This window comes from Aptenodytes forsteri, unplaced genomic scaffold (genome assembly GCF_000699145.1).
Source record: "Aptenodytes forsteri isolate BGI_AS27 unplaced genomic scaffold, ASM69914v1 Scaffold33, whole genome shotgun sequence".
Classification (NCBI taxonomy): Eukaryota; Metazoa; Chordata; class Aves; order Sphenisciformes; family Spheniscidae; genus Aptenodytes; species Aptenodytes forsteri.
This window is the reverse complement of record NW_008795037.1, coordinates 6455737-6472938: the sequence shown is the minus strand read 5'-3', so window position 1 is coordinate 6472938 and position 17202 is coordinate 6455737. Positions and strand designations below refer to the sequence as shown.

General features: G+C 39.0%; 1 protein-coding gene across 2 annotated transcripts in view; it reads left to right on the top strand.

Moving 5' to 3' along the window:
* The first annotated feature begins 1667 nt into the window (after nt 1–1667).
* The window catches only part of ESRP2 (epithelial splicing regulatory protein 2), a 47513-nt gene continuing 31978 nt past the window's right edge, over nt 1668–17202 (top strand). The window contains exons 1-3 of one of the 2 annotated variants that reach the window (XM_009276739.1): nt 1668–1766; nt 2009–2161; nt 3083–3211. In XM_009276739.1, coding sequence (XP_009275014.1) covers nt 2027–2161; nt 3083–3211 — 264 coding nt within the window. In that variant the 5' untranslated portion in view covers nt 1668–1766; nt 2009–2026. Of the gene's footprint in view, nt 1767–2008; nt 2162–3082; nt 3212–17202 lie in introns of those variants that run through there. The other variant, XM_019471385.1, reaches the window with a different exon arrangement.

The window sequence follows — 17202 nt, the reverse complement described above, 5'->3', positions numbered from 1 at the left end:
AAAATATACTGCTGAAAACATCTTGAATATGTAAATATATCTATGTTACAGATGAAAGTTTTCATCTTGGAGTGTTTGGGAATTTGCCCTTTCTATAACAATGATCTATCTTCAGCTGCTTTTCAGGCAGCTGCACATGTGAGCCGCAGAGAGGCATTTAACAACTATCTTGTAATGTTCAGTGAGATACACCTGTGCACTGCGAAGTTCTCTGCATGACCTCTGCCAGGTAAATACTTGCAATACATGAATTCTAAGATAATTCACATGAGACAGCATCCTTGAACTGTAGTTTACTTTCATTGAAATAAATGGAAATAGTCTTGGTGATGGTGTTAGCATGTGAATTGGTGTTTGCCGAAGGAGGTCCATAATAACTGCCATAATTAACCAATTATAAAATTAGCATGTTAAAAGAAGAGAAAATGTGATGTTAATATTTAAACCCATCAGATAATCAGTTAAATGTCCAGCTCTGCATTTTCCCATGATAGACATCAGTAGCTAAATAGCAGCACCATTCTCCATTCAGTGAAAACTGTATTTCAACACAACACTAATACTGAAGTACAAACTGAAGATTTAATGAAGCAAAAGAAAAATTATGACTAGTCTAACGTGCAGCATTTGGCCTTTAAAAATCATTAGTAACTCATTGGTGGTGGCAATAGGAAAAACAACAACATGGTCAAAACAGTTTAGAGGTTTTTGATTTTCATTTTGCTTTAAAATAAATTTGAGTTTGACAACATCTCCAAAAATTGTCTCAGTCCCCAGTGCTACAAATATTACTACTGCTCCCATCGAGCAGAAATGCTTAGAGGAGTATTTTTATAGTAGCTAAACTAGGTGGTATTTTCCCATTGTAGAGTCTCACCTGTGAAACAGGAAAGAAATATAGAGAAAAACTGCCAGTCTTGGACTGCAGTTAATGCCCAGGAGATAGTTCTTTATTGAGGAGTTATAGGGTAGAAAATACAGGGCTTCGTATTTCTATTTTGCAAACATCCTAGATACACCCCTTCCCAAAAACAAAAATTATTTTACTAGGACCCACCTTTGCAAACCATATGCAGAATAGGGCCTAAAATGCAAAGTACTTTCTGCCTGCAATATCCCTTAAACATTCCTGTACAATACTACACTTTTATTATACATTAACGTTGGCATTGGTAGCTCAATACATACACAGCAACGTGCACGAAAGGCAATTAATTAGAAGCAGGTGGAGACTTCCGTGCATTTCGAAGCTAAGTCATGGATTGTGTTTTAGCAACTGTACGTGTATATTCTTCGGCTTTCCAGAAAAAATGGGACCCGGTCTGACCCCCAGATCTCCCCCGTCCGCCGGGCGAGGGGCCGCGGGCGGCCGCGCCTCTCCGCGGGCGCGCAGCCGGAGCGCGCATTGCCCGCCCAGGCAGAATTGAAGAGAGAGAAAGGGAGTTTTCCTCTGATCTCCCTCAAAAACCAATCAGGCCAGATCAGCCAGGCGTTGATTCTCCCTCCGTCCCTCCTACACCTTTTCCAAAGGCCCAATGGCCTTGTCCCTCTGGGAGATTGACTAGAGTCACATGAGCTGCACCAAGGGCAGGTAACTCAGGAGAGGGGAAGGGGAAGGGGGAAGGAAAAAAAAAAAAAAGAGGAAAAAAAAAAAAAAGCCCAAGCCCAGGCTGGGCTTCTGCCATGATGTCAGAGGGAAAGAAACCCACAGCTTGCTAATTTCACCTCCCAATCAGCCCCGGGAAGAAGGAGATCACCGGGAACAGGTAGAGATGCAAGTTTTCTCCATTTTTTTTGTCTCAAACACCCTACCTCCTATATAGCTCTTTCTCTCCTCTTGATACTGTGACTCCTCGTTCGCTCCTTTCCCCTTTGATCACTTGGAGGTAGGGGGTGAGCCTTGTGGGATTTTTTTGTTCTTTTTTTTGTTTGTTTGTGTGTCTGTCTTTTTTTTTTTTCTTTTTTTTTTTTTTCTCTCTTTTTTTTTGACCTCTGCTTTTGATTGTAGTTGTTTCCCCCTGTGGTCATGACGGCTTCGCACAGTGACTCTTTGGTGGTGTTGTTTGGGGCAACAGCTGGTGCATATGGGGCTAAACTGGGTTCGGATGAGAGGGAACTAATTCTCTTGGTGTGGCAAGTTGTGGATCTACACAGCAAGAAGGTATGGCTTCGACACCCGGTCCGAGGGCGCGTTCCCCGGGCGCAGGGCGAGCAGGCTCGCCCGGCCGCTCGCCGCCTCCCCGGAGCCGTTTGTTCATTTCACAAATGCACCGAGGGGAGGGGAGGGAGTGGGGCCCCCCTGCCCGGGGGTCATTCACTCATCGGGTTAGCCGCTCAAGAAGGGCCTTTTTTCTTCCGTTTTGAGGGAAGAAGTAACTCTTAAAGAAAGTTTGGTCGCTTCCACCCCCCTGCCCCGTCCCCCTTAAAACATCTGTAGCTTCGAATTCGAAGATGTCTACGGACTTCCGAAGCTTTAAAACAAAAAGCTGCCTTCAGTAGGCTCCAAACGTGCATGCTTTCATGGGAGCTGTTTCAGGGTAACCGTTGGACCCTTTGCGGCCTGCTGCGGGAGACTTTTTTTTTTTTTTTAAACCAGTGTTTGGATAAACCTTTAAGAGAATATTGACTTCCTTTTAATTTTTAGGCTAATCTGAAAATATGCTCTAATCTTTTTTTCCCAAAGCCCTATCATAATCAAGAACCCCCTAGAGATGAAGGGCTTTGATAAAACAAACATGACTATCAGTTTCATGAAGAGATTCAGGAAACTGCCTTAACATTGCGTGATCTTCCCTTTGCAGTTAACAACTCCCGCAAAAATCGGTGCTAACTGCAAAAGGCATCACATGAAAACCAGCTCCGATTCACCGAAGCAGAGAGCGTGGCTCTCCTGGGCGGGAGGGAAAGAAACCGAGGCAAAAGGTTTCGATTTGTGAAATCGACAAATGCTTTTTCTTATTGCGATTGTTATCAGGAACGTGATACTGCACCCTTCTGATTTTTCTGCAGTCTCAACGCACTGTTAAAAAGAGCTAATTTGATTGTTCCTCACTTCTGTCCATCATTTCTTAAATGTTTTTAGGTAGGGACACTACACAAATCCCTGGTGAAAGCAGACAACTTGGACTTAAGTGACCAGTGTCGCGAAGTGAGTGGCTTAACACCAGAGGGATTGGGCAAAGCTGAACCACTGGACCGGGTTCTTCAACAGGTGAGGTGCTGCTCTTGGGAGCAGGGGCTATTCACGGTGAAGCCTGGGGACAAGATTCAATTGCTTTGATAAAAGAATAGACTTTAATTTTGCCTTTCCCTTTGAAATCATTAGCAAGTTTTTGTGCTTATTTTAAAGCTAACCCAAAAGAGACCTGAACCATTTGAAATGGGAACCCCGTAATTCTGAAACAGTTATGTACAATGCCAGAGTATTTGGGCTGACACTCTAGTCCTTGGAAGATCTGGCTTCTGATTATTTTGATGGGTCTACTTTTATTCTAAATTTCTCTTACTCAAGCCTTAAAAGAGTGGGCCGATAAGAGCACTTCTTAATTTAGCAGTGCTAATCAAACTTTCAAAATTCAGGTGGTATGTTTTAATCTACAGGTTCACTGCTATAATGTGTACTAAAAAACTTGACCTTTTCTCATTTGTTATTCTTAAAGTTAGTTGAAATCTTCAAAACTATACTTTCATAAAACATCAGCTGTGCTTGTTGTGTATCACTCTTTTCCAGATGAGCTTAATTAGTTTAGTGGATTATAAAGTGATTGGGGTTTTTTTTATACGATTTCTGTATATTGCTCTTTGGCTCACTTAATATCACACTAAGACAGTAAATCTGTAAATTTGTATGATCCTTGTGGTTCAGGAGGCCCTAAGTTACCTAAAAAATTTTCATGCAAGTAGTGTATACATATGCAGTTCCTGAAAGTTTGCTTGCTTTCACTGTCTTTTCTATATATGAAATGTGCTTGAATGGAAAAATACAATAGTGCATTTTTGTGTAACATATAAAACTGGCTTTCCACACCTTGTCTGAATCATTCATAGGTGTGTTTCAGCAAGAAACTTGCTTAGGCAGTAGAACAGGTTCATGTTGCTGTAACTTCTGGTGACACAGATAACTTGGCAGACTAGGTCCTAACCCTCTTTGATACTGAATGGTTAATACTTCACTCTGGAATGAGTAGCTTTGAAAATAGAATTGTGTAACTTTTATGTGCCTTAAAATCTGTCAACATTAGCTGCAGATGGCAGTTATTCTACTTGCACTAGTTTTGCTAGAGACCAAGAGGTGATTGTTTTTTTTTTTTTTTTTTTTTTTTAAAGCTTCAAAATAACCCCTGAGAAAATGTGCAGCTGCAGGTTTGATCTTGTCCCAGATCTTGCACTAAAGACATCTGGAACAGCTTAGCCTAGTACACTCTGTTTACCTTTATAACAGACACACTTTAATTATACTCAATACTTTATGAGAGATTGTATCTTATTGCCATAAATTGCACTGTAGGTGGGTCTGCCTTAGCAAATAAAAGGAAATACTACCTTTGTGTGTAGGTGGGTAGAGACTCTTGGAAGAACAACAGTTTTTTTCCTTTTTCTTTGGCATATCTATGCAACTAAATAATTATTTTGCTGTTAATTGTTGGATGCCAGTTGTGATGTGGCAAGTTCTGTCATAGGTCTCTGGGAACACGCTTTACCTAAGCTTGTCTCCCTTCCCCTCCATGTGTCCTGACTCCGTGGGAGTTAGGAGAGAATTAATTCATCCTCCTGCTTGCAATGGTGGCAAAAAGCAAAATCCCATATTCTTTAATAATAGCTCCTTTTCTGCATTTTTGAAGATAAGTCCATTAAATATTTTAATTGCATCATGTATTTTAAGGATAAGTCAGGTATTTGTCAACACATACAGGTTTGGGTTTTGTTTTTTTTTTTTTCTCAGTTAAGTATTTTGATTAGCAAAAGCACAGGTGGGTGAAGTGGTTATTTGAAAAGGAGGAGGAAAAGGAAGTAGACTTGTACCTTGATTTGAGATAATGTTATAGAGTGTGTGAAATTAGCTTTCCACACCCTGCTTGGATTGTGGTAGAAAATTAGATGCAGCTGAAAATCGCTCACTTTAGCACACATCTCAATCACATAAATGCAAGTTTCAGTGCCTGCTTCTGGCTTTTGCCTTGGGTTCCCAGTCTCTACATGTAGAGGGAAGTGAGAATCACTAAGCACAAATCCATTGTAACTTTTATCTGTGCTTCAGAGGTCTCTCCCAACCTCAACCATTCTGTGATTCTGATTCTGTGATTCGTAACTGGTAAGCAGTTGATCACGTAGTGTGGGTCTGGAGTTTTTCCACTGACCACAGGAAGCCTCCTTCTATTACTGTTTAGTTCGCTTTCTAGCAATGATAGGGTCTACCAAAAGCCTGTAATCTGTGGTTAAGTCTTTACTCTGCTTGTAACAAGGCACTTCAACAAATGATGCATCATTTCAATTTTACTTCATATTCTTACAGTGTTAACATCTCACATGACTTACTACTTGGGTTTTTCTTAAGAAATATTCTAAAATAGGGTTCCCCACCGATACGTTTTTGCTGTGTAATTTTACGAAGTGAGGTTCTGAAGCACAGTGCCCCCAAATAACCAAGCTGTTTGCTGCAGTGTATGTTCTATACATTTTGCTGCAAGTTTTTAAATACTGTACTTGTCCATGGTAACAAGCATTTGATTCCACAGATGCTAGTGCATTTATGGGATCCAGCTGTATTTTCTGATAGGTGATGTGCAATGTTTTGATAGCTATGTTTTGGGTAGGGAGGAGAGATCCTGGTAATGTGCAAATATTAGGCAAATAGTTACCTGAAGTCATAAAATGTGTGTCCTTTGGAAGCAGTCTGCTTGATGTATTTAGTTCAAAATGGCATTAATAACTTATCTCTGTTGTTGGACCAATAATGGTGAACTTATAGCTGCTGAATGAGGTGGTGTTGTAGTTGCAGAATGCTACTGAGTAGAAAAATGTGAGGATTTTTTTTAACAAAGTAAGTAGGAGATCTCTTGTTCAAGTGTGTATTTGGAACTGTCTTGAGCCTGTGATGTAAGCCTCTAAACATGCATTACCTACACTACTTACTAAAGGGAATAGTGTCCTACGTTTCTTCCATTACTGGGACATTCTTGCTAGGTTTCGTTGTTCAGATCCTCAAATCACAGGACTGGCTTATTTAGCATGTTATTTATATCTTTCTAAATAACTGCTGCAGCTTTATGGTTTCCCAGTTTCCAAGCTTTTGAGGGAGAAAATTATTTTCAGGTTGATCTCTGAAACCTTGCAGGAATGGAAGCTTGCTTTTAAAAGGCAAAACCAAAATGAACTTTGCCTTTCTCTCAGGCCCATTACTCTGTCATCAAAAAGCTGACACCTTCATGGGCTTCTCTGCTTCTAGCCATGGGGGTTCTAAGTTTAAGATCGAATACTAAGTTGAAAGTGGATTTCTTAATCCTTCCCATACAGAAAACCTGGCTGAATCAACATGACTTGCCTTAAGACATGTTACTTTCCTTTTGCAAGGCAATATTTGCATGTCTCCCTGACAAAGGATAAATCTAAGAAGAGCTAATAATTTTGGAGAGCTGTCTGCAGTATTTAGCTGTAATTACCATCTTACTTTGAACGATATACATAAAAAGGGAGAGGTTCTCATGAGAGCTGGGTCTGCTTTTGGACCTATTGAAAGCATCCAAATTTCATCTATGGATTGACATTTAAGTATTAAAAAATTGTTTGAAAGACTGTCCTAGTCTTGCTGATCTTTCATCGTATTGTACATTGAATCCAATACATCAATAATAGATTTGATTCATATTCTTAAACATAGACAGACAAAGCTGGGCTTTTTTTCCCCCACTCTCCTAAACTATGCACAAATTGAAAATACTGAGGGGTTGCTACTTCATCAGGTGACAACAAATTACCAGTTCTCTAAAGCATGTTTGGATGCCTATTGATCATCCAGCTGAGCTGCAGGTGCAATTTATTTTCTCACATATCAACAAATTCAGCAAGAAACAAGCTGGTTAGATGAGCATTTGGAAACAAATGGGATGGGGGGAGAGGCGGAAGAACCGGTGAATTCCTCTAACCTGATAAACCGGTTACAACTTTTTTTTTTAAGAGAAACTTGTTCTGCAGCCTCTTCTTCACAAAGTGCTAGCAGAAAGTTTTCTTGGCTCACTTGCCAGCTGTCATGCCTTCATTTTGGATAAATGATTTTTTGAAATTTTTTTTAATACATCTCTGAACCTTCGAACTGCAGAAAAAAGCCTGAAAATGCAGGGTGATTTTTTTTTTTATTTTTTTTTTTTTTCTTGAGTCTCGTGGTTGGTCTTCCAACTTCAGATTATTTGATGATTGCATCACCTCAATGAAACTCCTAACAGAGTCTGTATTTTGGAATATTTGCTGGGTCTGAGTTCTGAAGTTTTGGAGCAGGTGTTTGGCAAACCTTTGGCAAGTGTTACCGAGCAGGCTGTTCTCTCCACAACAAATACTTAGGGTGTAGTTTCACAAGATTTGGCTTCAGCAGTGAAGCCAGCTTCTTTCTTGCCCCTACACCATACTTTGCCCTCTTTTTGTTGTGTCAGTAAAACTCTTTGTGAAGCTGTGCTGTAAACAGGATCACTGAAATGAGCAGGTAGGGTGGGAACTTCTAAGCTGCTTTGCTGTCCAAGCTCACGTCCCATGAAACTACACCCTTTGGTTGTATTTTCATGATCCAACATGTTTGATGGCGATACCAGCTCAAGGTATTTCTGCCCCCGCATCATGTTCTCAAGCTGCAGTTGCATGAAAACTTTTTAGTGGCACCTTTCACTTAGGTAGGTCCTGCTACATGGACCTCCCTCACCTGCATTCTGCCAATACAAAAGTTTTTGGGGTGCATATTAAACTGGAGCAGGGCACTGTTCTGAGTTAAAAACGATTCTGGTTTGGAGTGGTTCTGTCTGATGTACAGTGTGGCAGATTAGGTAATTTTTCCAAGGGCAGCCATAGCACCAAGGTGTGGACAAGCAGTGTGGGTGAAAGGAAAGAAACGTTTTAAGACAGGTTGGCCACCAAGCAGTTTGTATTGTGAAACTATGGCCTTGGTTTGGTATCAGCCTTGAATGATGAGGATTTCCTGACAGACAGAAGGTGGCCTTCAGGTTGTCAGGGCAGGTAAGTGATAAACACCTGCTCTTACAGGAGGGCTGAGTGTACTGTGTGCATGTAGCCTTATGCGGGGTTCTTACTATGTATTAGCACCTAATAGCTCCCTATTTCCATTGATAAACTTTGATGAGCATTGGTTATGTTTGATACCTAATATTGGAATATAGTTAGTCTTTACTGTGGTGAAGTAAGGATGTGCTAATGCTTCCTGTAGCTGCACGCTGTTACAGTGTGGAATTTTTTTTTTTTTCCAGCAGTGAAAATGGGTGGCTAACTCTTGTTTCAGAACCCTAGTTGTAATTCTGTTGTTGATGGTATAGGTAAACTATTTTTCCCTTTACAAATCCTCTGTGCTACCCAGCTCCCGCTACATTATTATTGAAGTACTCAAATCTGTTACCTCAAAAGCAGAGAAGAGTTAATAGCAGAAGGAGTTCCTCTGTTATGTATGTAATATATATATGTATACCTGAATATACATATGTAGAACATGTGAATGCATTTGTTATTGGCAGCATTTACGTTCTATTAGGTTTGGTGGAAAAGCAATAACCTTAGCTTCTCTGAAGGCTGCAATACTTTCATCTGAATTCCTCGAGTATTCCTTTAAGCATTGTTCCTATATTTAGGTGCGTTTCAGTTCAGAATGAGCAGAGGATTAAATAAAGGAATTTGTCTGAAGCTGCATATTCTTTTCTTTGCAAGCGTAAAAATGTGGTAGTCTTGGCTACCTGGGCTATCTTCTTCTCTTAAAATTGTAAGTGCCAATATTCATTAGAAGTGAATAATGTGGCCCAGTGGTTTGAGAATGAGCCTGAGTAGACTTGTTATGATAGTGAATGCTGCTGCTTGTTCTGGTGAAGTTAAACAGTAACATTAAATCTCTTACCAAGTCTGGGTGGATTAGCATATATAGAAAAATAAACTTTACTATGACCTATCCAGAATAGCTTGAAACACTATTGACACTTCACATAGTGTGATGTAGTGCAGTGTTTGAAAACTGTGTCACTAGCACATTTGGATGTTCTCACAGCTATGCTACTATATCTGAATGTTTGAATTTCACTTGAAATTGTACTTGCAGCTTTTTTTTAAAGTCATTGGAAGACAGTAAAACACAGAGTAGAAGCCTTTTAGTACAAAGATTGCTGGATTGCATGATCCTCAGAGACTTTGAACTTCTTTCCTCTAACTTGCTGTAAGTAGCTATTGGAAAAGTCACTGGAAACGTGTTAATGAACTGTTGTTAGGGTTTTCAAAAGTGGCTGAGGAATAATTGAGGAATAAAGGATTTGTATTCTACCATTTTGACAATAAGTATATGTGCAGTGCTTCTACCAGTTCTTACACATTAACATGGAAGCAGCTTAGAAAACTTGTGTGGATACTCTGGATTGTCTGCAAGCCTCCACTGTTTCCCTCTTCCTCTGGTAGCATTTTATCTGGTTCTTGTCACAGCTTTTGAAAGGGTTGCATAGTTCTTGCATCTGTGTGTTGGTTTACTTGGAATTTTTTTTTCCTTTTTAAAAAAAAAAACACCCTTAAGTTATATGCAGAAGGTCTTGGGTAGTTAAGTGCTGCCAAACAAGGGCAACATCTCTGTCAACATGTTGCAGCACTTCTTTGCTGAACAGTTAGGTTTAAGAGTGACGCATAGATGCTGGAATTGATATTGCTAGCAAAGCAGTGTTGTGGCCAAAACTAAAAATGCTGATTGGAGATTAATTTTTTTTTTTTGTAGCAACATAATGTCAGCCCTGTTTTATTTTATAATTTCTATGGTTAAAATTGGAACTTTTATGTCTCTTAATTAGAAACATAAACAGTAATTCTCCCTCTTCTTCACATTCATGTCTTTGCCATCTCCTGTCTGCTCTGGAAAAGCTTTTTTTTCTTCATAATAGTTGCTGCTTTGCATTAAAACTGCAGAGAGATCATGTTGTTTTCCTTCATGATCCATTTCTGTTAGCTACAACCTTATTTCAAGAAAGAAGGAAAATATTCATACTCTGAAAAGCAACTTCACGTGTGTGCCCTAAGAAGGTACAGAATCAGAAGTCATGTTTGCTCTACGGACTGTTTTTTAGTGCTTTGCTCTGATAAATCTGTGTTGATGTGCTTTAAACTGTTCACGGCTTACTCCAGTATACTTCTATACAATAGCCTCTGTTTTTGCTTTGTTTATAAGCAGCTGCTTTACTAATCTGTCCCTCATTCATTAAATCCACATGCTGTGAAGGTAGATGTGAGTTATAAGATAAATATTATGCAAAAGGTATTGGGAATTGAAATTTAAATGCTCACCACTTGTGATGAGTGACAAAACAAACAAAAAACCCAACCCTGCCACTTCTCCTGAACTTGCATTTAAAAATATTTTAGTTTTTCTTTCCCCCCTGCTACCTTTCTTTGTAGAGCTGCAGTGGGCAGAGAGGGGCAAGAAGTGTTGAGAAATGGACGTTGTGTTAGCACTAAAACATTGGAAAGAAACTTAACTTTAAGATTAAGAAACAGTTGTATTCTCTTTCACAAAAACTTGGCTTATGTGATGATTTTGGATACCTGTTAGCTTAAAAGAAAAGGTTCTATTATTAGAGCTCTAGGGCAGTGTCTGAATTGTGTTATCATTCTTACTGAATTGAAATCAAAACTTAATTAGTGGTGTTGCCATTCCTTGGCTCTAATTTTAGAGAAATTTAAGGATGTGCTTTAACATTATAATGAATTGTGTAGACGTTGGTAGTGTGTGAAATTAAACGTCTTTACAGAAATTGTGGCAGAATTACTTTCCTGATAATGCAATTCACTGCAACAGAATTACTTAAGAGTAAAGTAGAGCTATAGTATGCAACTTGGAAAACAAAGTGCAAAAACCACTGTAGAGGTTTTGCTTTGTAAGTAGATCTTATTGTAGCTGTGTACCTGAAAGTCAATTTAGGAGTCCTTTGCAGCTGAAGGGAGACGCAAAACAGTGTATAACACGTCAAACCTCTTGAATCAAATAACTATTGGATTGGAGGGAGATGCATGAGATTGAGAACTGGAAAATACATAGCAGTTACAAGAATATGACTATGACAGAGTTTTGGGGTTTGTTTGATTGATTACTTGAGTGTATTAGCCGATGTTATTTCTTACACCACAATTAAACTGTTACAGTATGGACTTTTGCTTATTGTAAAGCATGTGAAATGGCACTGTGTAAATATTAAATGCAGGAGAAGAAAACTGCTGCTCTTGTGGTATGCTTAAAGAAACAAAAGAAAATATAAATCAACCCCCTCTTCCTATAAACCTCAGACACTGAGAATTGATCACAAGAAGCTGTGTGACTTAGTTCATATTCCAGACAACTCATATCAAGTCTTGCGGTCATAATGAACTCACTTTGGAAACAAGAAGCTACCTGAAAGAGAGGATGTAGTTCTATAAAAGGAAGCAACATCTAAATAAATAATCTAAATAATGTCACCATTATATTGTCACCACGAGTTTTTCTCACTTGCGCTCTTCCAATTCTCTCCCCCATCCCACCGGGGGGCGGGGGGGAGTGAGCAAGCAGCTGTGTGGTGGTCAGTTGCCAACTGAGGTTAAACCACGACAGTCCTTGTTTTGTATTGGGCAGGTCTGAATCCTTTGGAAGGCCAAGTGTAAATTCTGATCTTACTCAGTTATGAACTGCTAAAATCTTAGAGATAATAATTTCCTACTCTCATTTTTCCTTTTATCAAACATATCCTGATGCATGGGGTTGCTGCCCTAATCTGTGACTGTAAAATTTCAGAGATTAAAGGCAAGCTGACTTAGGGATCTACTTCCACTTCTCCTTTATGTTTTTGTGAAAGCACATTGAACAAGAAAGGGAAAACTCCCTGTTTCTAAAGCAGAGTAGAGCCAGTTTAGAGAAGTTTGACTTTTTTGCTGGTATTTGTAAGGGTTTGAGCAAGAATCACTTGGTTTCTTATGTAAGCAAAGATACTTCATGGATCTCAAGGCTGTTATTCAGGAGAGTCCATGCCTATGATACTCTTACAGTGTAAGTCTAAAGGAGAGGCAGGAGTATTAGGGAATCTTGAAGGAAACTGAATTGTGGATAATAGGTATGTCTTCTTTCTTTCTATGTCTCCTCTTTACTTTCCCTGGATATTACTACAAAAACAACCTGAAAAACAACCCAAAAGAAAAAAATGCTTTAATTTTGCAGGTATTGGCTATTCTACAACTGGTTAAGCTTGCACTACAAACAATGAGGTAGTGTTGAGTAAATAGAGCAGTACCATGCATTACAGTCAATAGAGCCAGTGCTAAAGATCACGTTGCTAATGAAAGTTTGTCCTTGAAACAGGTAAGTGGGAGTGGGGGAGGTATAGAACGCTGTGAGAGAGAGCTTGTGCTTAAATCAAGACTTTAGGAAATATTGCAGTCATGGCATTAATTAAAACCTAGAGTTTGGAAAGTATGTTCAACCTTGTCTTTCAGGCTGTAATAACTTGCTCTGTGAGTTGAGCTGATAGCCAGCAGCCTATGAGGAGTGTGAGGCACCATTGTAATCCTGCTTGAAATGTAGGTAAAAGGTTGACAGAGTATGGATTTTTTTCATTACTAATATTCAGTTTCCTTTTGCTTAAAGACAGACACATGAATAATCTGTGCTAACAAACACTAAGGTGTTCTGCAAGATAGGCATCTTTTTTACATTATTTTGTTGGTTTTGATAGCTAGTGGCCTCTTTCATACAGGTTAATTTAAAGGTGAAAACTTATTTTATCTCAGTAAGTGTTTCCTTATTTAGCAGTTTTCTGACACATAATATCATAGTAAGGTAAGTCCAGAAACTGTGAAATTCTTATGTTGCTGGACTGGGGTGCTTTATCTTACAGAAGGCTAACTTCAAGTAGCTTATTTGTGGAGTACTCTGCATATTTCAACACTCTCTTATTACAACAGATTGTGCTTTTGAAGATAAAAGCTGTGACCTGATTGCTGTGACATTTAGATGGCCTGAACCATGGTCTTGCCTTTTATGCTTAATGCATTACCTGAATTAGATGCTGTAGATACCATAGCTGGAAAGCATACAAATAATGGTGTTGCAAACTTCCATCTAAGAAATAATTAATCAAAAATGGTCATAAAATGTTCAAGTGGCATGGCTTGGACAGATCTTTGTCTTGGCAGAAGGTTGGATTTTTGCATTCTTTCCTACGAAGAATTAAAACTTTAGTTAGCTATTGTTTACTCTGTCGCACAAAGACCCAGGCCCAATTAAAATGAGCCAAAGAAAGAAATAATGTGGAATTTTCACCTTTAAGACAGTTTATCACAGTCCTGAGTCACAATGGTCTGTTTTCTATGCTGTACAAACTGTCACCGGACAGGCAAAGCATGACAACTGTTGCTCCATTTCTGTATTTCATATTCTACCTGTTGCTGAACCATGATAAACAAACCTATTTTTATGCAGAAAATGAGCTGTAGGCTACCCTCACCTAAGCTTAAAGTTTCCAGTCCCTCTATGTAATTCTGAAGGAGTATGATGAATTTTAAAGTACTTTTCTATGTTTTGCTGGATGGAAGGATGTGATGAACTTGAAGAGTACCTTCAATTTTTCTCCCTTGAACTCTTGCAGTCATTATAAGAGGTATATGTAGGCTGTGTGCCTTCTTGACTTGAGAACTCTGTGGTGACCTGTGTGATGACAATGAGGAGGAGGAAGTAATCCTGGAACTTCAGCTTCCCAACAAAGTAAAAGATGGATATCTTAAGTAGCTTTAAAAATATAATTCTGTATTTTTTAACTACTTCTTCTTTTGAAGGTTTGTGATTTTGGAATTTTATGGCAGAATCCCAAGCATAGGATAGTTGAGACCTTAACCCTGTTACCTTTGTTAGCTCATGCCATGGGTGGAAAAGGATTAGTTTCTTTCTGTGAGAAAGGCAACAATATGAGTTTATGTCTATACAGACATCCAGTGTAGATGAAACTGTTTTGGAACAGCAACAGAAGCAGCAGGATGTGTAGTACCTGGTTTGCTGTTGTTGGACCTCTGTTCAGGAAAGAATACAAAATGACAACAAGTTTAGTAGGTAATAAGAAGCAACATAATATACTTGAGGAGAAGACAGTCTACAGTGCTTGAAGCTCAGTGCCACATCCTGCATCTCCTTGAGACTGAGGAGAGCAAACCTGCTCTTACACTTGCAAATTCCAAAGTTGGATGGAAACTCTGGCTGGTTTTGGGTAATATGTACGTATCTCTCTCTCTCTCTCATACATTTATGGTGGCCATTGTGACTGATTACTCATTCAGTTGTTTAATACAGTTTATAGTACCTCATAAGGTATAAAGTGATATGTAACTTGACTGGTCATATTGAGCACAGCTACATTGTCTGTGGCATGCTGGAAATGAAAACCATGCTTTTGTCCAGGCTAGTCTTCAGTCACTAAATAATCTTGGGCATTAGTGTTCAGTAGAGCAAAAAATTGCTTTCCTCTTAATAGGAGAAATCAAACTGGCAATATTGGCTTTGAACATTACTAGCGAGTGGACCTGGGCTGCCTCTGTCATCTTCTGTAAGTTCCCCTGCAAAGAAATAAAACCAAGGGGCAATTTCTTTTTCATGTTTGTGTCTGAATAATATCTAAATACAGTAATTTTTCCTATTTTGCTGGAAGGGGAAAAAAAAGTTAGGTGCAGCTTGTGGCTGCACTGTGGCTTACGCTTTTTTCTTTTTTTCCATACAGCAGTTTCAGTACAAGGTCGCCATGTATCCATTATCAGCCGTGTGGAATAGCAGTTAACAGATGAACAAAGGCAAGGGCTTACTATAGGATTCTCTGTTTAAAAAGTTACCTAGCCCACTAAAGGGTTATCATACTTGTAAATACTGCTGAAATGCAGTCTGTGCACCTCCCAGTAGTATTGACATGCTTTAAATTCCTCCATTGCATGGATAAGGCTGACGTTATCACCAGGGTTTGAAGAGTGAAGGAGCAGAAAACTGCCCATGGAGAGTATTGTAAATAAATGTGAAACCCTCATGGCTGTAGGGTCTGAGGCACAAAGTCCAAGTGAAAATATTTCCCAAAGTTGACAAGTCATGGTATGTTGTGTGTGTTCAAGCTTTGTATACCAAACCCATGGCTTGTTACTCTTGAGATTTCTCATGCTGTATTAGAGCCTTTAAGTCTGAAGGGAGGCTTCAGGGTTGCTGGATGTTTGTTTTTCAGTGGTGCTCCAGTCTTGCTTATGTTTTGGTGGCAGAAAAGTTCCGTTAATCTAATTTGGCTGCATCTCACCTCTTGATTTCCTCCCCTTCCCCCCCACCCCAGATAACACGTCCTTCCCCAAACACCCCCCACACACACATGTATACACTATGGTGGTATTGATGTAATGATCTTTAGTGTAGCTGCAGAGTAGGCAAAACAGAGAGAGTCCAAAGAGATCAGAGAATCACACAGTAGCTGAGGTTGGAAGAGATCTATAGATGTCATCGAGTCCAACCTCTGAAAGCAGGGTCAGCTAGAGCAGGCTGCCAAGGACCATGTCCAGTTGGGTCTTGAATATCTCCAAGGATGGAGACTCTGCAACTTCTCTGGGCAGCCTGTTTCAGTGCTCAACCACTGGACATCTCCTTTCAGGAACCGCACCTGCAACTATGTAACTGGTTTTGGGTGTTCTCTGGCAATAAATTGTAGAGCACTTGCCTCAAAGCCTCATTTTAGGGAAAGAACTGCAATATCTTTGCCTGTTGAAGCAGAACTTGGAGTAGGGACTCTTCAGAGAGACCTCTTTGGAGATTGTCATTTGTTCTCCATGCTTCTCTTACCTGAAAGAAGACAGATCATTGTTATATGCTCTATGCTACAAGCAAAGAATGACCCACAACAAAGGCCTAAAAGACAGTCTAAAGCTCTAAGGTAGTGAATTACAGTAATGTCTAATACGTAATGATGATTTTTTTTTTTTTAACACCAGTAAGACTGGATATCATACATGGGTATAAACAGTATGGCTTTAGTCAAAGCACATGTGATGTTTGTTGCAAAGTGGTAGTATATATGATGTTAATATGTGAAGTATGTGGTCTCATTGCTAGGAGAGCTCCAATTAGGAAAGTTTAACATCTCTTTTTTTTCAGTTGACAATTCACATGTGGTGAAGTGTGAAAGTATGCATGAGAGTGAACTCTGATATTTCTGGATTGAGAAAGAAGTGCTTTATGCGGTTGCTACTTAAGTTGTTTCTACAACATAAAACACGGATATATATGTGTGAGTCTGTATAGACCTTATAGTATCATTGATTTGTTTTGGTAAATTCTATTTGATAATGTGTCTGATAGACTACGAGCTTTAGTTCTCAAACTTCATTATGCTAATAAAATGTAACAAGTTTCAGGACTTAAAGAAAATGTTGAGGAATATAGTGAACTGAAATTTAGAAATAATTTTATAAATTTAGAAAGTCTGAATTGTTAGACATGCAAACATGAAAGTTCAGCTGAACTGATGAGATTTTTTAATATTATAATTTATGTCACTATATATAATTCTATACATAAACATATGCATGAGTACACAGAGATACATATAATTAGAGCTGTCTGCCTGTAATTGTTTCTCTCCTGCCCTCCACCTTTTTTTCTAATAATTCATTACTGGAGGAAGTCTCTTATGTGGGTAAAATAATTTGTGAAAGAGATCTAAAATAGATCTCTAGATTCTGCTTCGCATGGAGATGCGTGCTGGTCAGAGTGAAAATTTATTCTTGATTTCTTAAAACGAATATGGAAAAAAGAACACATGTAGCTAATTTACCAGGTTGAGCAAAAGAGATGTAAGCAGTCTACATTTATATGCCTCAGATAAAACTTTTTCCATCTCAAACAGTGTGTTTTACAGATCTGTGGAGTATATTTTCACTTTCTCTGGGACAGTTACACATTAGTTATGCAAGTTCTTTAAGCTCAAGGGAATA